We start from the raw sequence: 27,676 nt of genomic DNA, 5'->3' as shown, positions 1-27,676 counted from the left end.
TTCCCCGCCTCTCTCTCTCTCTCTCTCTCTCTTCCCCGCCTCTCTCTCTCTCTCTCTCTTCCCCGCCTCTCTCTCTCTCTCTCTTCCCCGCCTCTCTCTCTCTCTCTTCCCCGCCTCTCTCTCTCTCTCTTCCCCGCCTCCCCCCCCCACCCCTCTCTCCCTCCCTGTCTGTACTGGGTGTTTTTCACTGTTAAAGAGAAGCATTGTGTTCCCACTGCCGCTATCCCCTGTAATCCCAGTGACACCTGGAGCTGTCCCTTTTAATTAAAGCGGTATCACCCCAATTGAAAGGGCGTTTCCGGGCGCGTTGATTTTATTTTTTAGAGAAGGGGTGATTCGGATGATTCATTGGGGTTCAAATGACAGGAGGCTGAGAAAACGTAAAGGCAGACGGGTTGGTTCCTGTGTTCAATGATTGAGAGACCCATCAAACCTCCAGTGAGAGGAGACTCCCAGTCCGGCAACACCTCCATTTTAAAATTCTCAGCCTCGCATACAAATCCCTCCATGGCCTCGCCCCTCCCTATCTCTGTAACCTCCTCCAGCCCTACAACCCTCTGAGATCTCTGCGCTCCTCCAATTCTGGCCTCTTGTGCAATTCTGATTTTAATCGCTCCACCATTGGCGGCCGTGCCTTCAGCTGCCTGGGCCCTAAGCTCTGGAATTCCCTCCCTAAACCTCTCCGCCTCCCTCTCCTCCTTTAAGACGTTCCTTAAAACCGACCTCTTTGACCAAGCTTTTGGTCACCTGCCCTAATATCTCCTTATGTGGCTCGCTGTCAAATTTTGTCTGATGATCGCTCCTGTGAAGCACCTTGGGATGTTTCACTACGTTAAAGTCGCTATATAAATGCAAGTTGCTGTTGTTGCTGGACCTGCCCACTGGGGAGAGAAGGTCCTCCACAGAGGCCAGCACACTCGTCATCAGCTGTGTGTAGAAGCCTCTCACCACCCTCCCCCAGCACAGTGTCACACTACCCACAACAGATCATGTGACGTGCATGACCGCGGTCAATCAAAGTGAGTGAGGTCCAGGCTCCGTCCCGAATTGGGGAAATATCTCGCGAGGGGTGGGGCCCTGATCTTGAAGACTCGCACCACAGACCCCCCCCCCACCCCTTCTGCTCCCCCAGCACAGCAACACTTGTCCTGTTGCCCACAACAACCCCCACCCCACCCTCCCTCCACAACATGAGGGGCAGAAACTCCAACCAACCTGACCACCAGTGCAACATCTCTCTCCCTGCCCGCTCACCCCCCCCCCCCCCCTGCTTCCCCCAGGCACAACTGACCCCCAGAACCTAACAGACGACCTTCGCCCTCTAACCTGCAGTGTCCCCACTTCCAGAAAGAAAAGAAAGTCTTGCATTTCTAATGAAGGGTCATCGACCTGAAACGTTAACTCTGTTTCTCTCTCCACGGATGCTGCTCTGGCCTGCTGAGTTTTTCCAGCGTTTTCTGTTGTTATCTTGCATTTCTATAGCGCCTCTCACCACCTCAGCACGTCCCAAAGCGTTTCACAGCCAATGATGTACCTTTTGAAGTGTGGTCACTGTTGTAATGTAGGAAACGCGGCAGCCAATTTACGCACAGCAAGATCCCGCAAACAGCAATGTGATAATGACCAGATAATCATTTTTTTTAATGAAGTTGGTTGGAGGATAAATATTAGCCCAGGACACCGGGGAGAACGTTTGCAGTGTAGTCACTGTTTGTTTTATTGTCAGAAGCACTGCAGCAAATTTGTGCACAGCAAGCTCCCTGAAAAAGAACAGGGCTCAATCAATGCAAAAAAAACAGATTAACAGCCCATTCAGCTGAGGTGTGTGTGAGTTGGGATGTTAAAGCTGCGAGATATAATCAACAGGATCTGCAGTCAGTCTGTGGGCCCCTGCCCCAGACTCTCAGTGGCTTGTCAGAGAATCGATTGGAATTCAGCGGATTGAGAAGTTAGGAAACACTTCTTCATGCAAAGGGTGGTCGAAGTGTGGAACTCTCTCCCACAAGAAGCAGCATTTGCTGGGGCTCGATCAATCATTTCACATCACATCTGAGCTCGATATATTTTTGCTAGCCCAGGGTATTAAGGGACATGGAGCCCAGGCGGGTGGATGGAGTTAGGATACAGATCAGCCCATGATCTCATTGAATGGCGGAACAGGCTCGAGGGGCTGAATGGCCTCCTCCTGTTCCTGTGCCCGTCTGTGCTGCAGAGCAGAGCAAGCCGTCCTTTGTTCTCAGTTGCTGTTGAATCTCGCCCTGTCCCTAGATTCCACAGCACCGTGCTGGGGAACTCGCCCGAGGAGCCCTGCTTATGTCACCAGCCTGTGTTAATTATAAACATCGGTAACTAATTGAGCTCAACGTGTGGGAATTAATCCCACCAGGGAACAAAGGGTGAAGGTCTGCTCTGAGGCACAGCACAGCTGGACATAGGAACATCAGAAAGAAAGACTTGCATTTCTATAGCGCCTTTCACCACTTCCGGACGTCCCAAAGCATTTTACAGCCAATGAAGTACTTTTTGAAGTGTAATCACTTTTGTAATGTCGGAAATGCGGCTGCCAATTTGCACACCGCAAGATCCCACAAACAGCACTGTGATAATGACCAGATAATCTGTGTTTTAGCGATGTTGGTTGAGGGATAAATATTGGCCCCAGGACACTGGGGCGAACTCCCCTGCTCTTTTTTGAAATAGTGGCCGTGGAATCTTTTACGTCCACTTGCGAGAGCAGACGGCGGGGCCTCGGTATTAACGTCCCATCTGAAAGACAGCACCTCTGACAGTGCAGCACTCCCTCAGAACTGCACTGGGAGTGTCAGCCTGGATTTTGTGCTCCAGTCTCTGGAGTGGGAATCGAACCCACTGTGATGAAATATTCCATTCATCACTGCCTGTGACTGTGGTCGGTTTCAGTTTCATTTCCCTTCCCCCAGTTCCGTTTCCTCACCATTGTATTGTATATTGGAATGTGTTGTGTGTAGGGCTCCGCCCATACCTGGCCCCTATGTAAGCAAGCTCAGTCTGGCCTCATATCCAGTACTGCAGCCCTCCGGATGGAAGATACCTCTCTCCACTACGTGTTACCTTCTAAGTTAATAAAAGCCTTGTTTTGTTTCGCTAACATCGAGTCTCGGAATTATTGAGGCACATCACCCACGACCTGCTGACTCCCGAGGCGAGTGTGCTGCCCGCTGAGCCCCGGCTAATTAAAGTCACAGCAGTTAAAACGGCTGGGAAATCGTGCGTTTGCTGTTGGCTGCAGTTTTATAACGCGCAAACGAGATGTGTTCCACAGCGTAATCGGATCAGGATGTGTGCTTCCCGCTCCGCCGTTGTGTGGAGCGTTTGCCGTTGACTCTGAGCAGTCAATTCAATTCAAATCGCTTTACTGAGTAGAACCTGTTTGAATGCTCTGTGTTTCTCTGGGAGGGCCTGAGGTGACTGTCTGGAACCTCCGGAGCTCTGTGGAATTTAAGGGGATGGGATGTCAAGTGGATGACAAAATCCGGAATGGAATCTCTTGGCCGTAGGCATTCCCGCCTCCCCCTTCTTGTGAGAGCTGTTCATAGTGACCAATGTTCCCTCTCTTTTTTGGTGCCGCGCGGCTCCTTTAAGGGGCTGTGCGGGCCATTCAAAATACCGCACTTTTTTTTTACATTGAAAAGTCGACTGCGCGAGATCCCTGGAGCATTGCACGGCCGTGCAACTTAAAGGGAACGTCAGTAGTGACCGTCATGTCCCATCCAGGCTGACGCTCCCAGGGCAGTGCTGAGGGAGTGCTGCACTGTTGGAGATGCCGTCTTTCAGATCAGACGTTAATACCGAAGCCCCGTCTGCTCTCTCAGGAGGACGTAAAAGATCCCGCGGCCAATATTTTGAAAAGAGCAGAGGGGGAGGTGTCCCGGGGCCAATATTTATCCCTCAACCAATATCACTAAAACAGATTATCTGCTCATTATCACATTGCTGTTTGTGGGAGCTTGCTGTGCGCAGATTGGCTGCCTGCGTTTCCTACATTACAACAGTGACTACACTTCAAAAAGTACTTCATTGGCTGTAAAGCATTTTGAGATGTCCTGAGGTGGTGAAAGGCGCTACAGAAATGCAAGTTCTTTTCACAGTCTGCACAGCCAACTCAACAACATCTTGCATTTATATAGCACCTTTATCGTCGGAAAACGCCCCCAAGGCGCTTCACGGGAGCGTTATTAAAGGAGGACAGGTTTAGGGAGGCAGAGATTTGGCAGATGGAATACAATACTGGAAAGTGTGAGGTTATGCACTTTGGCAGGAAAAATCAAAGAGCAAGTTATTGGCCCTGAAATTAGGATCGGGAGCTTGCCGCGCGTGCAAGCCCCCGATCTGCACTCACCCTGCGCGCCGACATCTGAAGCCCGGGCCTGCTTGCATTTCCTGTCACTGGCCCGGTTTCAGATGTCGGCGCGATGTGCTTACCTGATCCAGCGGCGTAGTTAGTGCGATGTACCGGCTGGGATCAGGTGAACACTGTGCAGCCAATCAGGGGAGGGGAAACTCATTCATGAGTTTGACAGTAAGAGCTGTCAAACTCATGAAAAGTATGGGCTGCCAAAACACTACTTTAACTTTAAATAAAATTTTTAAAAACATCCCACTGATTATAATAACTATAAATAAGTTTTTAAAAATGTTTTAAACAATTAATCAATTTTTTGAAAAAAATAAATAAAAAAAAATAGGGTCTAAAACTAAACTTACCATCCTGTAAATTCTTTAAAAATAACAAACCTGTGGGGAAAAAAAATTTCTACATTGTACTAAAAGCCCACTTACCTGAAAAACTAAATACTTACGTCTTGTTTTTCCACGCGTAAAGACCGGCGGCCTTTACACGCGCGCAACTCTGGGGGGGGGAAAAAAAGGAATTTTACTGCGCACGCGCTGCCTGTGCAGTCGCGCGCGTTCTGCCTCTTAACCCCTTGGGTCAGAGGACAGGAAATGCTGGTTTTCAGCGCATGCGCTGTGCATGCTGAAAACCGGCAATTCCTCCGGGCACACGCGTGAGTACCCCGTCCGTACTCGCGCGTTGTGCCCGGAATTACTGGGCCATTATCTTAATGGCAAGAAACTGGAAAGTACTTTAGTGCAAAGGGATCTAGGGATCCTGGTGCACGAAACTCAAAAAGTTAGTATGCAGGTGCAGCAAGTGATCAAGAAGGCTAATGGAATGTTGGCTTTATAAGAACATAAGAAATAGGAGCAGGAGTAGGCCAATCGGCCCCTCGAGCCTGCTCCACCATTCAATAAGATCATGGCTGATCTGGTCCTAACCTCAAATCTTCTGTCACTCTGCATCCACCCGAACCCATGTGATCTCCCAGATAAAGACCCAATGGCCAATTTGGGAGAAAAAAATCTGGGAAATTCCTCTCCGACCCATCTAGGCAATCGAAATTCTTCCAGGAGATCACTCTGTCCCTATATTTTCTACAGTACTTACCTTCTGTAAAGGCGATCTCCACCCCAGCCAGGAACAGGAATAAAACCATCTCCTGAAATCTAACACAGAATTAGAACACAGTAGGAGCAGAACAAGGCTACACGGCCCCTGGGCCCACTCCACTACCCCACGGCCCCTGGGCCCACTCCACTACCCACAGGGCCATGACCATTCCGAACCTAGACTCATGTCCAATTTCCTGCCCGCTCCCCGTAACCCTTAATTCCCTTTACTTCTAGGAAACTATCTATTTCTGTTCTAAATTTATTTAATAATTGCTAGGGGGATAGAACATAAAAACAGGGAGGTATTGTTGCAGTTGTACAAGGTATTGGTGAGACCACACCTGGAATACTGTATACAGTTCTGGTGTCCATACTTAAGAAAAGACATACTTGCTCTCGAGTCAGTACAAAGAAGGTTCACTCGGTTAATCCCGGGGATGAGGGGGTGGACATATGAGGAGCGGTTGAGTAGATTGGGCCTCTACTCATTGGAGTTCAGAAGAATACATATAAGATTGTGAAGGGGCTTGATCGGGTGGATGCGGTGAGGATGTTCCCAATGATGGGTGAAACTAGAACTAGGGGGCATAATCTTAGAATAAGGGGCTGCTCTTTCAAAACTGAGATGAGGAGGAACTTCTTCACTCAGAGGGTGGTAGGTTTGTGGAATTTGTTGCCCCAGAAAGCTGTGGAAGCTACATCATTAAATAAATTTAAAACAGAAATAGACAGTTTCCTAGAAGTAAAGGGAATTAGGGGTTACAGGGAGTGGGCAGGAAATTGGACATGAGTCTAGGTTCGGAATGGTCATGGCCCTGTGGGTAGCGGAGCGGGCCCAGGGGCCGTGTAGCCTGGTTCTGTTCCTACTTCTTGTGTTTTAATTCTGTGTTAGATTTCAGGAGATGGTTCTATTCCTGTTCCTGGCTGGGGTGGAGATCACCTTTTACAGAAGGTAAGTACTGTAGAAAGTATAGGGACAGAGTGATCTCCTGGACGAGTTTCGATCGCCTAGATGGGTCGGAGAGGAATTTCCCATATTTTTTTCTCCCAAATTGGCCATTGGGTTTTGTATCTGGTTTTTCGCCTCTCCCAGGAGATCACATGGGTTCGGGTGGGTTGTAGAGTGATAGATTTGAGGTTAGGATCAGATCAGCCATGATCTTATTGAATGGTGGAGCAGGCTCGAGGGGCCGATTGGCCGACTCCTGCTCCTGTTTCTTATGTTCTTATTCCAGAGCTCCGGGCCCAATGTACCCATTAATATTTTTTCTGAGTTCGAGGCCCCTTTAAAGGGCCGTGCGACCCATTCAGGATACCGCAGGCGCGCGGTTTTTTTCACACGGAAAAGCCGGTGAGCCAACTGCGTGGGAGGCCCTGCCGCCCGGCTTAAAGGGAACATTGTTGGGAGTCCAGGCAGCTGACGGCACGACCCGTCAACAGTGGAGCGAAGGAAGTGGGGGATGCGCCAAAGGCCGGAGACAGAGGAATCTAGAGTTTGGGGGGAGGTGTGGTTGTAGGAGGTTACAGAGATCCGGGAGGCGGGGGGTGGCGAGGCCACGGAATGATTTAAACACGAGGATGAAAATTTTAAAATCGAAGCACTGGGGGAGCGAGAGGCAGTGAAGGTCAGCGAGCACAGGGTGAGCAGAACTTGCTGTGCGTCGGGATACGGGCTGCGAAGTTTTGGGGTTCAAACCTGGGGTATCCCAGATCTGTAAGGAAAAGTTGCCAAGGGTAGTTTTGGCGCCTGGATTGCAGAGGTTGGGCGAGTGGAGATCCTGAGGCCAAAGGAGAGAGGAAGAACTTGCGATTTTCCCAGCTCCCAGTCCGAGATCCTGAACTCCAGGTTTTCAGTGGCTCCACCACCCCCCACTCTCTGTTACTGTGTTCACGGTAATCTTTGTCTCTCTCTCTTTCTCGCACTGGGTTTCCAGCCATTCAAATGCTAATGTCACCTTTCCAGTCAATAGTGGGCTGTGTTTGAATCGTGCGGACCAGGGTGTGGAGGGCGGGGGCAGTGTGGGTGGGTGGGGAGAGGGAGGTGACCATTTCTAAGACTGTGGCAATCACCATTACCAAAAAAAAAACCAGTCTCCCGAGGCAGCTTCAGTCTCCATGAATAAGGCAGGACTCTGAGTGACTCCGGATCGGCGGGGGGGTGGGGGGAGTTCGACTGAGAACTGGGGGCTCGATGTACACCAGGTAAGAGAGAGATGCTTTGTGTGTATGTGTGTGGAACAGCCGGTAGAACCCACCCTTTATCCCAATCTTTCTGCAAGTTAATCTTCCTCTGTCTACTTTTTGCTCCCAACAATTGATCCTGTCTCCCGGCAACCTTGTAATCTGTGCGTCTCATCCCGCACGGTGGCATAGTGGTTAGCACTGTTGCCTCACAGCGCCAGGGACCCGGGTTCAAATCCGGCCTCGGGTGACTGTCTGTGTGGAGTTTGCACATTCTCCCCGTGTTTGCGTGGGTTTCCTCCGGGTGCTCCGGTTTCCTCCCACAGTCCAAAGATGTGCGGGTTCGGTTGATTGGCCATGATAAAAATTGGCCCTTAGTGTTAGGGGGGATTAAATATGTGGGGTTACGGGGATAGGGCTTGGGTGGGATGGCTGTCGGTGTAGGGACCGGGTGCTAGGGTTTGGATGATCAGCCATGATCTCGTTGAATGGTGGAGAAGGGCCGAATGGCCTACTCCTGCTCCTAGTTTCTATGTTTCTATGTTTCTCCCCACCCCAGTTCTATGTTTCTATGTTTCTCCCCACCCCAGTTCTATGTCTGGTGGCAGCACCTCAAACCGTCACTGCCCCCCTCCCATCCCCTTCCCTCAGGAACTCTTTCCATCTCCCCCCACCCTCTAAACCACTTCACAGCCTGGCTCTGAGGCTCTTCGGGTGTCAGCCGTGGCTCAGTGGGCAGCACTCTCGTCTCTTGAGTCAGAAGGTCGTGGGTGCGAGTCCCCACTCCAGGCTGACACTCCCAGTGCGGTACTGAGGGAGCGCTGCACTGTCGGAGGTGCCGTCTTTCAGATGAGACGTTAAAACAGAGAGCCCGTCTGCCCCCTCAGGTGGACGTAAAAGATCCTGTGGCACTATTTCTTCACCCAGAGAGTGGTGAACCTGTGGAATTCTCTACCACAGAAGGCAGTTGAGGTCAATTCATTAAATATATTCAAAAAGGAGTTGGATATATTTCTTAAGGCTAAAGGGATCAAGGGATATGGGGAGAAGGCAGGGACAGGGTACTGAATTTGGATGATCAGCCATGATCTCATTGAATGGCGGAGCAGGCTCGAGGGGCCGAATGGCCTACTCCTGCTCCTATCTTCTGTGTTTCTATTTGGAAGCAGCAGGGGAGTTCTCCCCAGTGTCCTGGGGCCAATATTTATCCCTCAATCAAAATCACTGAAACAGATTGTCTGGTCATTATCACATTGCTGTTTGTGGGAGCTTGCTGTGCGCAATTTGGCTGCCGTGTTTCCTACATTACAACAGTGACTACGCTATTGACTGTAAAATGCTTTGGGACGTCCTGAGGGCGTGAAAGGCGCTGTAGAAATACAAGTCTTTTAATCGCTCTGAACAACATCATGGTTAATCACGATAGCAAAATACTGCGGATGCTGGAAATCTGAAATAACAACAGAAAACGCTGGAAACACTCAGCAGGCCAGGCAGCATCTGTGGAGAGAGAAACAGAGTTAACGTTTCAGGTCTGGGACCCTTCATCAGAACTGGAAAAACAGATATTAAGCAGGTGCAGAGACAGGGCGGGGGGTTTAGGAGGGGAGGAAGGAGTTGAAGGAACATACTGTGCTTATGTAAGAGGCAGGAAAGATAAAACGTTGCAAATGGGAATGGCAAAATCATACAGCATGAAAAATGGGGGCAGGGATTATTATCTGAAATTGTTGAACTCGATGTTGAGTCCGGCAGACTGCAAAGTGCCCAATCGAAAGATGAGGTGCTGTTCCTCGAGCTTACGTTGAGCTTCATTGGAACAGTGTAATAGCCCGAGGACGGAGAGGTCAGAGTGGGAGTGAAGCGGAGAATTAAAGTGACAGGCGACCGGAAGCTCAGGGTCACCCTTACAGACTGAACAGAGGTGTTCTGCAAAGCGGTCGCCCAATCTGCGTTTGGTCCCCCCAATGTAGAGGAGACCACATCGTGAGCAGTGAATACAGTATACTAGGTTTCTCACGATGAGGTCTCCTCTACATTGGGGAGACCAAACGCAGATTACACACCGTGCGTTACTGGGTATAACGCTCCTGTATATATTATATAATAATACACCGTGTGTTACTGGGTATAATGCTCCTGTATATATATTATATAATAACACACCGTGTGTTACTGGGTATAACGCTCCTGTATATATTATATAATAACACGCCGTGTGTTACTGGGTATAACGCTCCTGTATATATTATATAATAACACGCCGTGTGTTACTGGGTATAACGCTCCTGTATATATTATATAATAACACGCCGTGTGTTACTGGGTATAACGCTCCTGTATATATTATATAATAACACGCCGTGCGTTACTGGGTATAACGCTCCTGTATATATTATATAATAACACACCGTGCGTTACTGGGTATAACGCTCCTGTATATATTATATAATAACACACCGTGCACACCTATTCTTATCTGTCATAGTGTCAGCCATGGCTCAGTGGGCAGCACTCTCACACTCTCTGAGTCAGAAGGTTGTGGGTTCAAGTTCCACTCCAGAGACTTGAGCACAAAAATCTAGGCTGACACTCCCAGTGCAGTACTGAGGGAGTGCTGCACTGTCGGAGGTGCCGTCTTTCGGGTGAGACGTTAAACTGAGGCCCCGTCTGCTCTCTCAGGTGGACGTAAAAGATCCCATGGCACTATTTCAAAGAAGAGCAATGGGAGGGGAGCTCTCCCCGGTGTCCTGGGGCCAATATTTATCCCTCAACCAACATCACTAAAACAGATGATCTGGTCATTATCACATTGCTGTTTGTGGGAGCTTGCTGTGTGCAAATTGGCTGCCGCGTTTCCCACATTACAACAGTGACTGCGCTTCATTGGCTGTAAAGCGCTTTGAACCATTTATCCCAACTCCCATTCTCGGGTTGGCAATCAGTGACTAGTGGTGTTCCACAAGGGTCAGTGCTGGGACCCCAACTCTTTACAATCTATATTAACGATTTGGAGGAAAGGACCGAGTGCAACGTATCCAAGTTTGCCGACGATACAAAGATGGGAGGGAAAGCAGTGAGTGAGGAGGACATAAAAAACCTGCAAAAGGACATAGACAGGCTAAGTGAGTGGGCAGAGATTTGGCAGATGGAATATAATGTTGGAAAGTGTGAGGTTATGCACTTTGGCAGAAAAAATCAAAGAGCAAGTTATTATCTAAATGGAGAGAAACTGCAAAGTGCTACAGTACAAAGGGATCTGGGGGTCCTGGTGCATGAAACACAAAAAGTTAGTATGCAGGTGCAGCAGGTGATCAGCAGGGCCAATGAAATCTTGGCTTTTATTGCGAGGGGGATGGAGTATAAAAACAGGGAAGTCTTGCTGCAGTTATACAGGGTATTGGTGAGGCCACACCTGGAATACTGCGTGCAGTTTTGGTTTCCATATTTAAGAAAAGATATACTTGTTCTCGAGGTGGTTCAGAGAAGGTTCACTCGGTTGATTCCAGAGATGAGGGGGTTGACGTATGAGGAAAGGTTGAGTAGGTTGGGACTCTACTCATTGGAGTTCAGAAGAATGAGAGGCGATCTTATCGAAACACATAAGATTGTGAGCGGGCTTGATCGGGTGGATGCGGTGAGGATGTTTCCACTGATGGGTGAGACTAGTACTAGGGGGCATAATCTTAGAATAAGGGGCTGCCCTTTCAAAACTGAGATGAGGAGAAACTTCTTCACTCAGAGGGTAGTAAATCTATGGAATTTGCTACCTCAGAGCTGTGGAAGCTGCGACATTAAATAAATTTAAAACGGAGATGGACAGTTTCCTAGCTGATAAGGGAATTAGGGGTTACGGGGAGAGGGCAGGGAAGTGGACGTGAGTCTAGGTTCGGATCAGCCATGATCTTATTGAATGGTGGAGCAGGCCCGAGAGGCCATATGGCCTACTCCTGCTCCTACTTATGTTCTTATGGGACGTCCGGTGGTTGTGAAAGGTGCTATAGAAATGCAAGACGTTCGTTCGTTCTTACCCAGAGTCCACGCTCACATATGGACACTAACATTGAGCAGGAGGGGGACTGGGGACTGGAGTGCGGCCCTTTCCCCGGGGCGGGGGGGAGTGGGATGACTCAGCCCCACATCATTTACTGCCCGCGGCCGTGGGGAAACGGTGAGGCTGGGTTGGAATGAGCTGGCAGTTTCACTGAGGCGGGAGGTGAATAAGCTCCTTGTCAACAGGATTATCGGTGAAGGTGCGGTTTTAGACAGGAGCAGGCCCTGTACTGTTGTCATGGATACGGAGGCCCAGTGTGTACATCCATTGTCTGCTGTCTCTAGTACTCCTTGCGAATCAGTGCCCCACATTAAAGGGGGAAAGCCCTCCTGAATTTCTGCCCCATTGAAGAAGAGACTGATTGATATTCACGTGCAAAGGAGGCAGTTAAGCACTTGGAATGATCGTCAACTCATTCTCAACTCGCCATCAAACAGCCTTTCGCCTCCCCAATGATTTTTCTTCTGGGTTTTGCTCTCAGCAGTGTCCAGGAGATTAATCTTCAGCTCCTGCAGACTCCAGGACTATCCTTGAGGGTTGGCAACTCTGCTCAGGCACAATGAATGGGGCCCTGGAGGGTCTGTGTGGAGACCCGCTCGCTCTCCCCCTCCCCCCCCCCCCCTCCCTCCTTCTCCCCTCTCTCTCCTCCACTCTCTCCCCTCCCCCTCCCTCCCCTCTCCACCCTCCACCCTCCCCTCTCCCCTCTCCCCTCCCCCTCCGTCTTGCAGTCCCACTCCCCCCCCCCCCCCCACCTCCCCGCCCCAGGTGACGGGTCAATGCCCTCAGGAGAGAAAGAAGATAAATCAGCAGAAACACTCAGACTGGCCGCCACGTGTGTGATCACTGCACAATCTGCAGTTTTCAGCACTCCAGGAATCAAACCCACCCTCAGAACTCCCAGCTCAGAAAGAAAACAAAATGTTTTTAATGATTATCCAATAGTGGTTCAAATCCCTCCCTCGCCTCACCCTCTCCCTATCTCTGGAACCTCCTCCAGCCCTAAAACCCTCCGAGATCTCTGCGCTCCTCCAATTTTGGCCTCTTGCCCAACCCGGATTTCCATCGCTCCACCATTGGTGGCCGTGCCTTCAGCTGCCTGGGCCCTCCGCTCTGGAATGCCCTCTCTAAACCCCTCCCCCCCTCTCTCTCCTGAAAACCCTACCTCCTTTGGCCAAGCTTTCAGTCACCCCTCCAAATATCTCAGGTGTCAGCTGTGGCTCAGTGGGCCGCACTCTCGCCTCCGAGTCAGAATGTTGTGGGTTCCAGTCCCACTCCCGAGACTTGAGCACAAAATCCAGGCTGACACTCCCAGTGCAGGGCTGAGGGAGGAACATGTAAATGAGCTCAGACGGATGTTAAAGCTGAAATGAAAAAGAACAGGGCTCAATCAACACAAAAAACAGATTAACAGACCATTCAGCCGAGGTGTGTGTGAGTTGGGATGTTAAAGCTGCGATATATAATCAACAGGACCTACAGTCAGTCTGTGGGCCCCACCCCCGGACTCTCAGTGGCTTGTCAGAGAATCGATTGGAATTCAGCGGATTGAGAAGTTAGGAAACACTTCTTCATGCAAAGGGTGGTCGAAGTGTGGAACTCTCTCCCACAAGAAGCAGCATTTGCTGGGGCTCGATCAATCATTTCACATCACATCTGAGCTCGATATATTTTTGCTAGCCCAGGGTATTAAGGGACATGGAGCCCAGGCGGGTGGATGGAGTTAGGATACAGATCAGCCCATGATCTCATTGAATGGCGGAACAGGCTCGAGGGGCTGAATGGCCTCCTCCTGTTCCTGTGCCCGTCTGTGCTGCAGAGCAGAGCAAGCCGTCCTTTGTTCTCAGTTGCTGTTGAATCTCGCCCTGTCCCTAGATTCCACAGCACCGTGCTGGGGAACTCGCCCGAGGAGCCCTGCTTATGTCACCAGCCTGTGTTAATTATAAACATCGGTAACTAATTGAGCTCAACGTGTGGGAATTAATCCCACCAGGGAACAAAGTATAGCATCGCCGGGGGTACGGTAGTGAAGCGGTTACGGTACTGGATTAGCAATACTGAGGGAGTGCCGCACTGTCGGAAGTGCCGTCTTTCGGATGTGGCGTCCTTGATTGGCTGGGAAGCACTTTGGGACGTCCTGAGGTGGTGAAAGGTGCTGCAGCAATACAAGTTCTTTCCTTCTGTGGCTCGGGGTCTGATTACACACGTGTGAAGCACCTGGGGATGTGTTTTTTCCCCAAAGTTAAAGGCGCTATGTAAATGCACGCTGTTGTTGTTGTTGCAATACCTACCTCGAAGAACAGCAGACACCGACCGGGGAACTGAGGAGCTGCCTTAGGGAGTGGCTCCTGAGCAAAAACATGTCACGATAGCAACATACTGCGGAGGCTGGAAATCCGAAATAACAACAGGAAACGTTGGAAAACCCAGCCGGCCAGGCAACATCCGCGGAGAGAGAAACAGAGTTAACGTTTCTCTGACAAAGGGTCTTCGACCTGAAACGTTAACTCTGTTTCTCTCTCTCCACGGATGTTGCCTGGCCTGCTGAGATTTTCCAGCGTTTTCTGTTGTTTCAAAGACATGTCATGTCTTGGCTTCCCCTTCTGCCACTCACCACCCCCCAGTGCACCTGAGAGAGAACTAGTCCAACCAGTTCCGCAAGAGTCGTCTCCCTCTGGCGCACAGGTGGGTGTGTGTGTCTGCAGCGCCTTTCACAACCTCGGGACGTCCCAAAGCACTTTTCAGCCAATGACGTACTCTTTTGAAGTGTAGTCACTGTTGTAATGTAGGAAACGCGGCAGACAACTTGCGTACAGCAAGCTCCCACAAACCGCAATGTGATAATGACCAGATAATCTGTTTCAGTGATGTTGATTGAGGGATAAATATTGGCCTCGAGGGAGAACTCCCCTGCTCTTCTCTGAAATAGTGCCGTGGGATCTTTTACATCCACCTGAGAGGGCAGACGGGGCCTGCGGTTTAACGTCTCGTCGACACTGGCAGTGTTGGCCTGGATTATGTGCTCAAGTCTCAGGAATGGCTCTTGAACCCACAGCTTTAGATGAAGGGACCGAGTGTAACGTATCCAAGTTTGCTGACGATACAAAGCTAGGTGGGAAAGTAAGTTGTGAGGAGGATGCAAAGGGATATAGACAGGGTAAGTGATTGGGCAAGAAGATGGGGTTATAATGTGCGGAAGTGTGAAATTATCCATTTTGGTCGGAAGAATGGAAAAGCAGAATATTTTTTTTTTTTTTTAAGTTAAATGTTGGTGTTCAGAGGGACCTGGGTGTCCTTGTACACGAATCACTGAAAGTTAACATGCAGGTACAGCAAGCAGTTAGGAAAGCAAATGGTATGTTGGCCTTTATTGCGAAGGGGTTGGAGTATAAGAGTAAAGACGTCTTACTGCAATTATATAGGGCCCTGGTGAGACCACACCTGGAGTATTGTGCACAGTTTGGGTCTCCTTACCTAAGGAAGGATATACTTGCCATAGAAGGAGTAGATTGGGCCTACATTCTTTGGAGTTTAGAAGAATGAGAGGTGATCTCATTGAAACATACAAAATTCTTACAGGGCTCGACAGGGTAGATGCAGGGAGGATGTTTCCCCTGGCTGGGGAGTCTAGAACCAGGGGTCACAGTCTCAGAATAAGGGGTCGGCCATTTAGGACTGAGATGAGGAGGAATTTCTTCACTCCGAGGGTTGTGAATCTGTGGAATTCTCTACCCCAGAGGGCTGTGGAGGCTCAGTCGTTGAGTATATGCAAGGCTGAGATCGACAGATTTTTGGACTCTAGGGGAATCGAGGGATATGGCGATAGGGCCGGTGAATGGAGTTGAGGCAGACGATCAGCCATGATCTTATTGAATGGTGGAGCAGGCTCGATGGGCCGTAGGGCCGACTCCTGCTCCTATTTCTTATGTTCTTTAACTATCTGACTCGGGGGCGAGAGTGCTACCCACTGAACCACGACTTTGATCGTGTCAGACTCCGGGAGAATGCATTCGACCAGCCGTGAGGGGAAGGGGAGATTATCAGAACTGGGCAGGGAGCGACTTAATCTGCCCAGGTTCAGGATCGATAGGCCTGGTGTGATTTGTGGGTGGTAACAGGATCAGATTACGGCTCATGGAACTTAATCTGCAGAAGGATTTCTGTCTCGAGACCAACAGTTTTAAAGCCCCCGCACCCCCGTTTTTATATATTTATTTTTCATTACGGCAATAACAGTGAGATTTACCTTTGGCAGGAGGGGAGGGCGGTTTCAGGCTGTTTACATAGTTTTATGGCCTGAGTGTCTGGGCCCAGTCTGTTCTACGCAGGGATAGATGGGACTTGGGAGGGGACACTGAGATACTGAAAGCCTCAATCAGTTCAGTGTGCGCACTAACCACACTCCAGGGGATTGCTGTATGTATTGCACAGTCTCTCAGCTAGTGACACCCTGAAGCCTGTGTTTGTCTTTATTCATCTGTCTCCTCTCTGTCTCTTCCTACATCTCTCGCTGTTTCTTTCTCTTTTTCTCTCTATCTCTCTCTTTCTCTAGATCTCTGTCTCTGTTTTTCTTTCCTTTCTCATAAGAGCATAAGAATTAGGAGCAGGAGTCGGCCATTCGGCCCCTCGAGCCTGCTCCGCCATTAATAAGATCATGACTGATCTTTGACCTCAACTCCACTTTCCCGCCCGATCCCCATATCCCTTGATTCCTTTGGTGTCCAATATATCTGTTCCTCTTTCTCTATATCTGTCTCTCTCTCCCGTTTTCCCTGTCTCTCTGTTTCGCTCCCTCTGTCTCTGTCTCCCTGTTTCACTTTCTCTGTCTCTCCCTCTCTATCTCTTTCCCCCCTCTATCTATCTCTCTCTCTCTCTCTCTCTCTCTCTCTTGTAGCTGAGGTCAAGGTGCACGAGTGCCAGCGGGCGTCCACTCTTTTGCCTGGCTGCCTCTTTCTTACCCATTGGCTCCGAGCACTAGTGCCAACCGGCAGAACATTCCACTGTAGCGACTGTCACTGCCGTGCCCGATAGTAACCACACAGCGTCCACACCTGGGCACATTCCAGCCGGGGTAACCAGGGGGGTTTAGGAGAGCCAACACCAGCTGACACTGTCCCCACCGCCCAGCCCGGCCCTCTGACCTCTCCGAGGCTGAAGTCTCCCAGCTTATCTGAGCGTTACTCATACAATCATAGAATCATAGAATGGTTACATCACAGAAGGAGGCCATTTGGCCCGTCGAGCCTATGCCGGCTCTCTGCAAGAGCACTTCAGCCAGTCCCACTCCCCCGCCCTTTCCCCGTAGCCCTGCAAATTTCATTCCTTCAGCTACTTATCCGACTCCCTTTTGAAAGCCACGATTGAGTCTGCCTCCACCACCCTCTCAGGCCGTGCATTCCAGATCCTCACCACTCGCTGCGTAAAAAAGTTTTTCCTCATGTCACCTTTGGTTCTTCTGCCAAATCACCTTAAATCTGTGTCCTCTGGTTCTCGATCCCTCCACCAATGGGAACAGTTTCTCTCTATCTACTCTGTCTCGACCCCTCTAAGCTGACTGGCCTGTTGCTGGATTTATCTTTACACCCTTTCTTAAACAATAGTGTAACATTTGTAAGGAGGATTTGAAGATTATGGCCAGTACCTCCGCGATTTCCTCCTTAACTTCCCTCAGCATCCTAGGATGCATCCCATCCGGTCCTGGTGACTTATCAACTTTAAGTACAGACAGCCTTTCTAGTACCTCCTCTATCAATTTTTATCCCATCCAGTATCTCAATTACATAAGAACATAAGAAATAGGAGCAGGAGTCGGCCATTCAGCCCATTCAATGAGATCATGGCTGATCTTCTGCCTCAACTCCATTCACCGGGCCCTATCGCCATATCCCTTGATGCCTTTACTAGTCAGAAATCTATCGACTTCTGTTTTGAATATACCCAATGACTGAGCCTCCACAGCCCTCTGGGGTAGAGAATGCCAAAGATTCACCACCCTCTGTGTGAAGAAATTTCCTCTCATCTCAGTCCTGAATGGCCTACCCTTTATCCTGAGGCTGTGGCCCCTGGTTCTAGACTCCCCAGCCAAGGGAAACATTCTCCCAGCATCCATCCTATCAAGCCCTGTAATAATTTTGTATGCTTCAATGAGATCCCCTCTCATTCTTCTGAATTCAAGAGAATACAGGCCTAGTTTACTCAATCTCTTCCCATACGACAGTCTCGCCATCCCAGGAATCAATCTCGTGAACCTTCGTTGCACTCCCTCTATGGCAAGTATATCCTTCCTTAGGTAAGGAGACCAAAATTGTACACAGTACTCCAGGTGTGGTCTCACCAGGGCCTTATATAATTGGAGTAAGACTTCTTTACTCCTGTACTCAAATCCTCTTGTAATGAAGGCCAGCATACCATTTGCCTTCCTAATGGCTTGCTGCACCTGCACATTCACTTTCAGTGACTCATGTACAAGGACACCCAGGTCCCTTTGAACATCTGCATTCCCCAATCTTTCACCTTTTAGGAAATACTCTGCCTTTCTGTTTTTTCTACCAAAGTGGATAACTTTACATTTATCCACATTATATTCCATCTGCCATGTTTTCGCCCACTCACTGAACCTGTCGAGATCCCCTTGAAGCCTCTTCGCAACTGACACTGCCACCTAGCTTTGTATCATCAGCAAATTTGGAAATGTTACATTTAGTCCCCTCATCCAAATCATTGATATAGATTGTGAATAGCTGGGGCTCAAGCACGATCCTTGCGGTACCCCAGTAGTCACAGCCTGCCATCCTGAAAAAGACCCGTTTATCCCTACTCTTTGTTTTCTGTCTGTTAACCAATTCTCAATCCATGCTAGTGTATTACCCCCAATTCCATGTGCCCTAATTTTGTTCACCAACCTCTTGTGTGGGACCTTATCGAAGGCCTTCTGAAAATCCAAATACACCACATCTACCTGTTCCCCTTTGTCTACTCCACTAGTTACATCCTCAAAGAACTCCAATAGGTTTCTCAAACATAAATCCATGTTGACTGCCCAATCTTACTATTAGTTTCTAAGTGCCCAGTTATTGCATCCTTTATAACAGATTCCAGCATTTTCCCAACTACTGATGTGAGGCTAACAGGTCTGTAGTTCCCCGTTTTCTCTCTCCCTCCTTTCTTAAATAGCGGGGTTACATTTGCTATCCTCCAATCTGCAGGAACCGTTCCAGAATCAATAGAATTTTGGAAGATGAAAACCAATGCGTCCACTATCCCAATGGCCACCTCTTTCAAACCCCTAGGATGTAGTCATCCGGTCCTTGAAATTTATCAACCTTTAGTCCCATTAATTTTGCTCGTACTGTTTTTTTACTAATAATTTCTTTAAGTTCCTCATTCTCATCACACCCTAGGTTTTCTCGTATTTCTGGGAGGTTTTTTGTGTCTTCCTCCGTGAAGACAGAAGCAAAGTATTTATTCAATTTCTCTGCCATTTCCTCATTCCCCATTATAAATTCTCCCATCTCTGACTGTAAAGGACCTACATTTACCTTCGCCAGTCTTTTCCTTTTCACATACCTATAGAAGCTTTTACAGTCCATTTTTATATTTTTCGCCAGTTTGTGCTCATATTCCATTTTCCCTTTCTTTATCAATTTCTTGGACCCCCTTTGCTGATTTCTAAAAAGATCCCAATCCTCAGGCTGACCGCTTTTTCTGGCAACTTTATAAGCTTCCTCCTTTGACTTAATACTGGCTTTAATTTCTTTTGTTAGCCATGGTTGGATCACTTTTCCTTTTGGGTTTTTATGCCCTAGAGGAATATATATTTGTTGCAAATTATGCATTATTTCCTTGAATGTTAGCTACTGTATGTTCACCTTCATACCTTTTAGTGTAGTCTCCCAATCTACCATGGCCAACTTGTCCCTCATACCCTTGTAGTTTCCTCTGTTTAGATTGAAGACCTTAGTTTCAGATTGGACTACATCACTCTCAAACTTAATGTAAAATTCAATCATATTATGGTCACTTTTCCCTAAAGGCCCCTTTACCATAAGATTATTGATTAGCCCTTTCTCATTACACAGTACCAGATCCAGAATAGCCTGTTCCCTGGTTGGTTCCTCCACATACTGATCCAGGAAATCGTCTCGCATGCATTCCAAGAATTCGTCCTCCACACCATTAGTGGGGATTTGATTTGCCCAGTCAATATGTAGATTAAAGTCCCCCATGATTACCGTATTGCCCTTGTTACATGCACTTCTAATCTCTTGATTGATACTGTGCCCTACATGACCATTACTGTTTGGTGGCCGAAACACAACTCCCACCAATGTTTTCCGTCCTTTGCTGTTTCTTAGCTCCACCCAAACTGATTCCAGTTCTACATCACGATCTGCCGAGCCAAGATCTGTTATCTCTACCATACCGATCTCATCCCTTATTAACAGCGCTACGCCACCTCCTTTTCCTTTTTGTCTGTCCTTCCTAAATGTTGAGTACCCTGGAACATTCAGTTCCCAGCTTTGGTTACCCTGCAACCATGTCTCTGTAATGGCAATTACATCATACCCATTTACTTCTATTAGTGCCATTAATTCATCCACCTTGTTGCAAATGCTACGTGCATTTAGATAAAGTGCCTTCGACTTTGCCTGTTTAATATTTTTCTGCACTTTGACCCTCTTTACTGTTGGCCTTTGTTTCTGCTCCCTACTAGTTTTGCTGACTACTATTCTAACTTGCACTTCCAGCTATGTTTCTCTGTTCTGGGCCCACACTTAGGTTCCCAGCCCCCTGACAAACTAGTTTAAATCCTTCCCAACAGCACTAGCAAACCCCCCTGCGAGGATATTGGTCCCGGTTCTGCCGAGGTGTAACCCGTCCAGCTTGCACAGGTCCCACCTTCCCCAGAATCAGTCCCAATGCCTCAGGAATTTAAATCCCTCCCTCCTACACCATCTCTCCAGCCACGCATTCATCTGGTCTATTCTCCTATTTCTGCTCTCGCTAGCACGTGGCACTGGGAGTAATCCTGAGATTACTACCTTTGAGGTCCTGCTGTTTAATTTATTTCCTAGCTCCCTATATTCTGCTTGCAGGACCTCGTCCCTCTTTCTACCTATGTCTTTAGTACCGATATGGACCATGACCTCTGGCTGTTCACCCTCCCTCTTCAGAATGTCCTGCAGCCGCTCAGTGACATCCTTGACCCTGGCACCAGGGAGTCAACATACCGTCTTGGAGTCACGTCTGCGGCCACAGAAACGTCTATCTGTTCCCCTTACGATAGAATCCCCTATCACTATTGCTCTCCCACGCTTTTTCCTCCCCCCCCCCCCCCCCCCGCCGTGCAGCTGAGCCACTCGTAGTGCCACGGACTTGGCTCTTGCTGCATATCTCCTCTTTCACTATGACTTCGGCAGCATCTTTTTCCTTGGTGAAGACAGATGCAAAGTACTCATTTAGTACCTCAGCCGTACCTCAGCCATACCCTCTGCCTCCATGCGTAGGTCTTTTTGGCCCCTAAGCAACCCCACCCCTCCTCTTACTACCCGTTTACTATTTATATGCCTATAGAAGACTTTTGGATTCCCTTTTATGTTGGCTGCCAATCTATTCTCTCACTGCCCCTCTTATTTCCTTTTTCACTTCTCCTCTCAACTTTCTATATTCAGCCTGGTTCTCACTTGTATTCTCAACTTGACATCTGTCATATGCCCCCTTTTCCTGCTTCATCTTACTCTCTATCTCTTTCGTCATCCAGAGAGCTCTGGCTTTGGTTGCCCTTCCTTTCCCCCTCCTGGGAATGTACCTCAACTGTACCTGAACCATCTCCTCTTTAAAGGCAGCCTATTGTTCCATTACAGTTTTGCCTGCCAATCTTTGATTCCAGTTTACCCAGGCCAGATCCGTTCTCATCCCACTGAAATTGGCCTTGTTCCAATTAAGTATTTTTACTCTAGATTTCTCCCTGTCCTTTTCCATAGCTAATCTAAACCTTATGATGCTATGATCACTGTTCCCTAAATGTTCACCTACTGACACTTGCTCCACTTGACCCACCTCATTCCCCAGAACCAGATCCAGCAATGCCTCCACCCTTGTTGGGCCGGAAACATGCTGATCAAGAAAGTTCTCCTGAACACACTTCAGAAATTCTTCCCCCTCTCTGCCCTTTACACTATTAGTTCTTCCCTCTGACACCGCGGATGGGCTGATTATAGTTATACTTGCACATAGTTAACTGAAGACTAGGGGCTGGATTTTCAATGGGCCGTGGAGTCGGGATTGGAGGCGTGTGGGGGTTTAAAATCCCGAAATCGGGGGTCCCGCCCCCAACCCGCCTCCATGCCAGTTTCAAAGGAGCCGGGTCCCCGCCCCGCACTGGGACCTGCCTCCCCGAGGCTGGAAGGGGATTAGTGCCAATTAACTGCCTCTGAACAGGTAGTTAACAGGCAGTTTTTAGCCTAATCCCTATTTTCATTGTTGAAATGTGGGATTCCCGACGGCTCCAAACCATGCCAAGTTAGCGAGGCGGGCCGTCGGGATGAAGGGCTTGGAGGGGTCGAGATGTCCGGTGTTCAGGTGAGTGATGGGTGCATGAGTGCAGAGGTAAGTGTGTTTGGTGTGTGTAAAGTGTTTAAAGAAGTTTTACTTACCTTTACAGCCTTCCTTCCTTCAGGTCTCGGGAGTCCCTCATCTCACCGGCACAGAAAGCAGAATGGCCGCCAGCTGTCAAAATCTGCAGCCTCTGCTTTCTGTTCTGGAGAGATCTATCATCCTGAGAGGAAGGAATTAACTTGGAGTACAGATTGTCAGTGTTTGACAGCTTCAATATTTCATCTGTCAAAAGGTTTTGACAGATGGAATTTCAATCTGTGACGTCACCTGTTGCTGGGTGGCCCTTAATTGGCCTGCTGAGTCCGCTGGGCAGGCTCAACAAGGTCAATCAAGTCTAAATCACATGGGTTGGCTAGAACTCGATGGAGGCGGGACTACAACCCCAAAAGTTGTAGACCCGCCGCCTCAATGAAAATCCAGCCTTAGGTGTCCCCCCCCCACCCCCCGATGGGGAGTAAACACATTTTAGCAATTACACTTCAAGTCTCTCTTGTGTTGTTGTTCTTATGTTTTGACGGAAGATTCTAGAGAGCCAGGATATAAAAGCAGCTAGTAATTACCACACCAGGTTTAGTGTTTATTCGGACATAACAGTGGGGTGAAGGATGGACAAGAGGCCAGAATTGGAGTGCAGAGATCTCAGAGGGTTGTAGGGATGGAGGAGGTTACAGAGATAGGGAGGGGCGAGGCCATTGAGGGATTTGAAAATGAGGATGAGAATTTTAAAATGGAGGCATTTCCAGACTCTCTCACAAGGACATTCTACAGTCCTGCCAGGACGTGAGATTAGTGTCGTTTAGTAACCTTTTTTTTGTAACCTCTCCCAGACATGACGCTTTTGTCTGCTGTCCACACCCCCCTCGAGCCCCCGCCAATCTCGGCCACGCCAGAGAACCCAGAGCAGAAGATGATGGAGAAGCGGGCAAAGGTCATCGAGGAGCTGCTGCAGACGGAGGCTGACTACATCAAGGACCTGGAGATGTGCGTGGACAAAGTGCTCATCCCCCTGCAGATCAAACAGGTGAGGGGGTGGGTGAGCGGCCAGACAGGCAAGGGTGCGGAACGTCCCAACATGAAGGGGGGCGGAGGGGAGGGCGAGCTGGTCAACACTAAAGCATCTCCTGCGGCCCTTCAGCATAGCCTCTCCCGATGGCTCAGTTTTGTCCGTGCACTTTTTAAAAAAAAAAAAAAATCATTCACAAGGTGCACTACAGCAACTCGCCAAGGCTTCTTCGGCAGCACCTCACAAACCCGCGACCTCTTCCACCTAGAAAGACAAGGGCAGCAGGCGCATGGGAACACCACCACCTCCAAGTTCCCCTTCAAGTCACACACACCATCCTGACTTAGAAGTATGTCGCCGATCCTTCATCGTCACTGGGTCAAAATCCTGGAACTCCCTCCCTAACAGCACTGTGGGAGTACCATCACCACATGGACTGCAGTGGTTCAAGAAGGCGGCTCACCACCACCTTCTCGAGGGCAATTCAGGATGGTCACCGGGGAGAACGCTAAACAGTGGCCATGGGATCTTTTACATCCACCTGAGAGAGCAGATGGGGCCTCGGTTTAACGTCTCATCCGAAAGGCAGCACCTCCGACAGTGCAGCACTCCTTCAGTACTGCACTGGGAGGGTTAGCCTGGATTTTTGTGCTCAAATCCCTGGTGAGGGACTGGAACCCACGACCCTCCGACTTAGGCGAGAGCGCTGCCCACTGAGCCGTGGCCGATACAAGTGAGGAGCAGGTGAGATTCAGCTGGACCTGATCGAGAGCTCGGCCTCTCTGAGGATGTGCAGTGTGGTGCGGACAGTCTGGACGCCTCTCGTGTGCGGCACTGCCTCGGTGCGGCACTGGGAGTCTCGGTCTGGATTATGCGCTCCAGTCTCTGGAGTGGGACTGTAGCCCAGCGTTGGGCTGAATAGGAGAGGGGGTAGAGGTGTAGGGGAGAGTGGACCCCCACCCCTCCTCGCTGTCCCGATTAACGGTCTCCCGCTCTGTTCTTCAGTTACAGCAGGTGGACTGCGAGGCGCTCTTCGGGAACATTCACATGGTCATCGAGGTCTCCAAGCGTCTGCTCGAGGAGCTGGAGGAAACGGACAGTATAGGTATGGCCAAGGGTCACTTCAGCCCAACCCAGTGTGGGGGGAGGTAGAACAGCCCCCAGGATTCAGCCACATAGGAGCAGGAGGAGGCCATTCAGCCCCTCGAGCCAGTTCCGCCATTCAGTGGGCTCGGGGCTGATCTGTATCTTAGCTCTATTTACTCGCCTCGGTTCCGTATCCTCCTCTTACCCTTACCTAACACAAATCTCCGGAACCAAGGCGGGTAGATGGAGTTAAGATACAGATCAGCCATGATCTGATTGAATGGCGAGACAGGCTCGAGGGACTGAATGGCCTCGTCGTGTTCCTATCTCAATTCATCTATTCTAAATCATTCTTTCCCAGGATCCCAAAGCGATAAAACTCCGCACCTCTCTCAGTCCTTCTGCAAACCACAGGCTTTTTAAGCTCCAGTTTGGGGTCTCCTGGGTTGACCTCACCTTCTCTCCCAGTCTCGCCTAACCTGTGCGATGAGGCGGCCGAGAGATTAAGGCAGAAGACTGCGAATCCATGTTTTTTTTTGTGGTATATATCAATGATTTAGACTTCAATGTAGGGGGCATGATTAAGAAGTTTGCAGATGATACAAAAACTGGCCGTGTGGTTGATGGTGAGGAAGAAAGCTGCAGACTGCAGGAAGATATCAATAAATTGGTCAGGTGGGCAGAAAAATGGCAAATGGAATTCAATCCGGAGAAGTGTGAGGTAATGCATTTGGGGAGGGCTAACAAGGAAAGGGAATACACATTAAATGGTAGGACACTGAGTAGTGTAGAGGAACAAAGGGACCTTGGAGTGCAGGTCCACAGATCCCTGAAGGTAGCAGGACAGGTAGATAAGGTGGTTAAGAAGGTATACGGGATACTTGCCTTTATTAGCCGAGGCATAGAATACAAGAGCAGGGGGGTTACGCTTGAACTGTATAAAACACTAATTAGGCCACAGCTAGAGTACTGCGTGCAGTTCTGGTCACCACATTACAGGAAGGATGTGATTGGACTAGAGAGGGTACAGAGGAGATTTACGAGGATGTTGCCAGGACTGGAGAATTTTAGCTATGAGGAAAGATTGGATCGGCTGGGGTTGTTTTCCTTGGAACAGAAGAGTCTGAGGGGAGATTTGATTGAGGTGTATAAAATTATGAGGGGCCTAGATAGAGTAGATAGGAAGGACCTATTTCCCTTAACAGAGAGGTCAATAACCAGGGGGCATAGATTTAAAGTAATTGGTAGAAGGATTAGAGGGGATTTGAGGAGAACTGTTTTCACCCAGAGGGTGGTGGGGGTCTGGAACTCACTGCCTGAAAGGGTGGGAGAGGCAGAAACCCTCATCACATTTAAAAAGTACTTGGAGATGCACTTGACGTGCCGTAACCTACAGGGCTACGGACCAAGAGCTGGAAAGTGGGATTAGGCTGGAGAGCTCTTTGTCGGCCGGCACGGACACGATGGGCCGAATGGTCTCCTTCTGTGCCGTAAATTTCTATGATTCTAACCTTTTAAGGGTCCGACAGTAGAGGCTTTGATGTCCTAATGGTTCAGGGATAAACTTTGATTGAGCACAAGGCCCTTATCTCTAATCAGATTGAATATTGTTTTTCTCTCTCCCACCCCGACCGCCCCCGCCCAGGTCACGTGTTTCTCTCCTACAGGAATGAGCTCGAGGACATGTACAATGTTTACTGTCAAAACCACGAGGATGCCATCGCCCTCTTGGAGATGTACGAGAAAGACAAAGAGATTCAAGGACATGTCAATGCCTGCCTCGACCACCTCCGGTAAGAAATGAGCGAGCGATCGGCTCGTAGTGAAATTTTATTTAATAAAAGGAAGAACAGGTGTTTATAGAGGGCCCTTAACGTGACTCCACTTGTCCCAAGCCACCTCACAGCCAACAGATCCCTTTTGAAGAGCAGTTACAATTATGCAGGTAAATAAAAGAAAGACTTGCATTTCTGTAGCGCCTTTCATCACCTCAGGATGTCTCTCAGCGCTTCACAGCCAATGAAGTACTTTTTTGAAGTGTAGTCCCTGTTGTAGTGTAGGCAACACGGCAGTTCCTGGGACTAGGGACAGGGTCACTGGCAAGGCTTGGAAGCTAAGCAGAGCCAGGCCTGGTTAGTACCTGGAGGGGTGACCATCAGGGAAGACCAGGTGCAGAAGGTCACGGAAGGAGCCCCGAGGAGGGGCGGTTGGTGAGAAGGTCACGGAAGGAGCCCCGGGAGGGGCGGCTGGTGAGCAGGCCCGGGCGTTGGGCTGAAGATTGTCGGACAGGAGGAATGGTGGAAATGGAATGGTGGCGCGCACCGACGCAGCGGCTTTGCTTCTCCCAGGACGGTGCTATTTACGTTTAATGTTAATGTTATTTGTACTGGACTCATGGGAGCTTGCAAGATCACATTTCGTTGTTCATGTACTTGTGCAATGACAATAAAGTTGAATTATTATTATTAATTTGCGCACAGCAAGCTCCCACAGACAGCAATGTGATAATGACCAGATAATCTGTTTTTAGTGATGTTGGTTGAGGGATAAATATTCCTCTTCTTCAAAATAGTGCCATGGGATCTTTTACATCCACCTGAGAGAGCAGACGGGGCCTCGGTTTAACGTCTCATCTGAAAAACAACACCTCTGACAGTGCAGCGCTCCCTCAGTGTGCCTGGATTTTGTGCTCAAGTCTCTGGAGTGGGACTTGAACCCACGACCTTCTGACTCAGAGGCGAGAGTGCTGCCCACTGAGCCACTGGTTGACACCAAAGGGACGAGCGTTTCTTAAGGACACGAGTGACATGAGCACAAACTTGCCTCCCTGTTGCCAGCGTAGTGGAAATGGTACTGGGCTAATAATCCAGCGATCGTGAATTCAAATCCCACCAGGGCAGTTTGAGAATTTGCATTTAGTTTTTTTAAAAATCTGGAAATAAAAAGCACTCTTACTGAGACCGAGATGAGGTCTCGGTAAAAGTGACTGAAGCTGTTGGATTGTCGTAAAAACCCAACTGCTTCACGAATGTCCTTTAGGGAATGAAACCTTCCTGGTCTGGCCTATATGTGACTCCAGTCCCACCAAGGATATATTGGCCTTGGAAGAGGTGCAGCGCAGAATAATACCAGATAAACTTTTTTTTTAGTGATATTGGTTGAGGGATAAATATTGGCCCCAGGACACCGGGGCGAACTCCCCAGCTCTTCTTTGAAATAATGCCGCAGGATCTTTTACGTCCACCTGA

The 27,676-nt window shown here is 49.1% G+C and overlaps 1 protein-coding gene across 3 annotated transcripts in view; it reads left to right on the top strand.

The window, feature by feature from the left end:
- Nucleotides 1-27,676, top strand: part of dnmbp (dynamin binding protein) — a 120,279-nt gene that overhangs the window by 62,454 nt on the left and 30,149 nt on the right. For all 3 annotated transcript variants that reach the window (XM_085994205.1, XM_085994204.1, XM_085994206.1), the window contains 3 exons: nucleotides 23,167-23,360; nucleotides 24,348-24,447; nucleotides 26,074-26,221. In XM_085994205.1, coding sequence (XP_085850331.1) covers nucleotides 23,167-23,360; nucleotides 24,348-24,447; nucleotides 26,074-26,221 — 442 coding nt within the window. The remainder of the gene's footprint in view (nucleotides 1-23,166; nucleotides 23,361-24,347; nucleotides 24,448-26,073; nucleotides 26,222-27,676) is intronic.

This window comes from Somniosus microcephalus, chromosome 8 (assembly GCF_052327205.1).
Source record: "Somniosus microcephalus isolate GS21.2 chromosome 8, FLI_Smic_1.0, whole genome shotgun sequence".
Lineage (NCBI taxonomy): Eukaryota > Metazoa > Chordata > Chondrichthyes > Squaliformes > Somniosidae > Somniosus > Somniosus microcephalus.
This window is presented reverse-complemented; position numbering and strand designations above follow the sequence as displayed.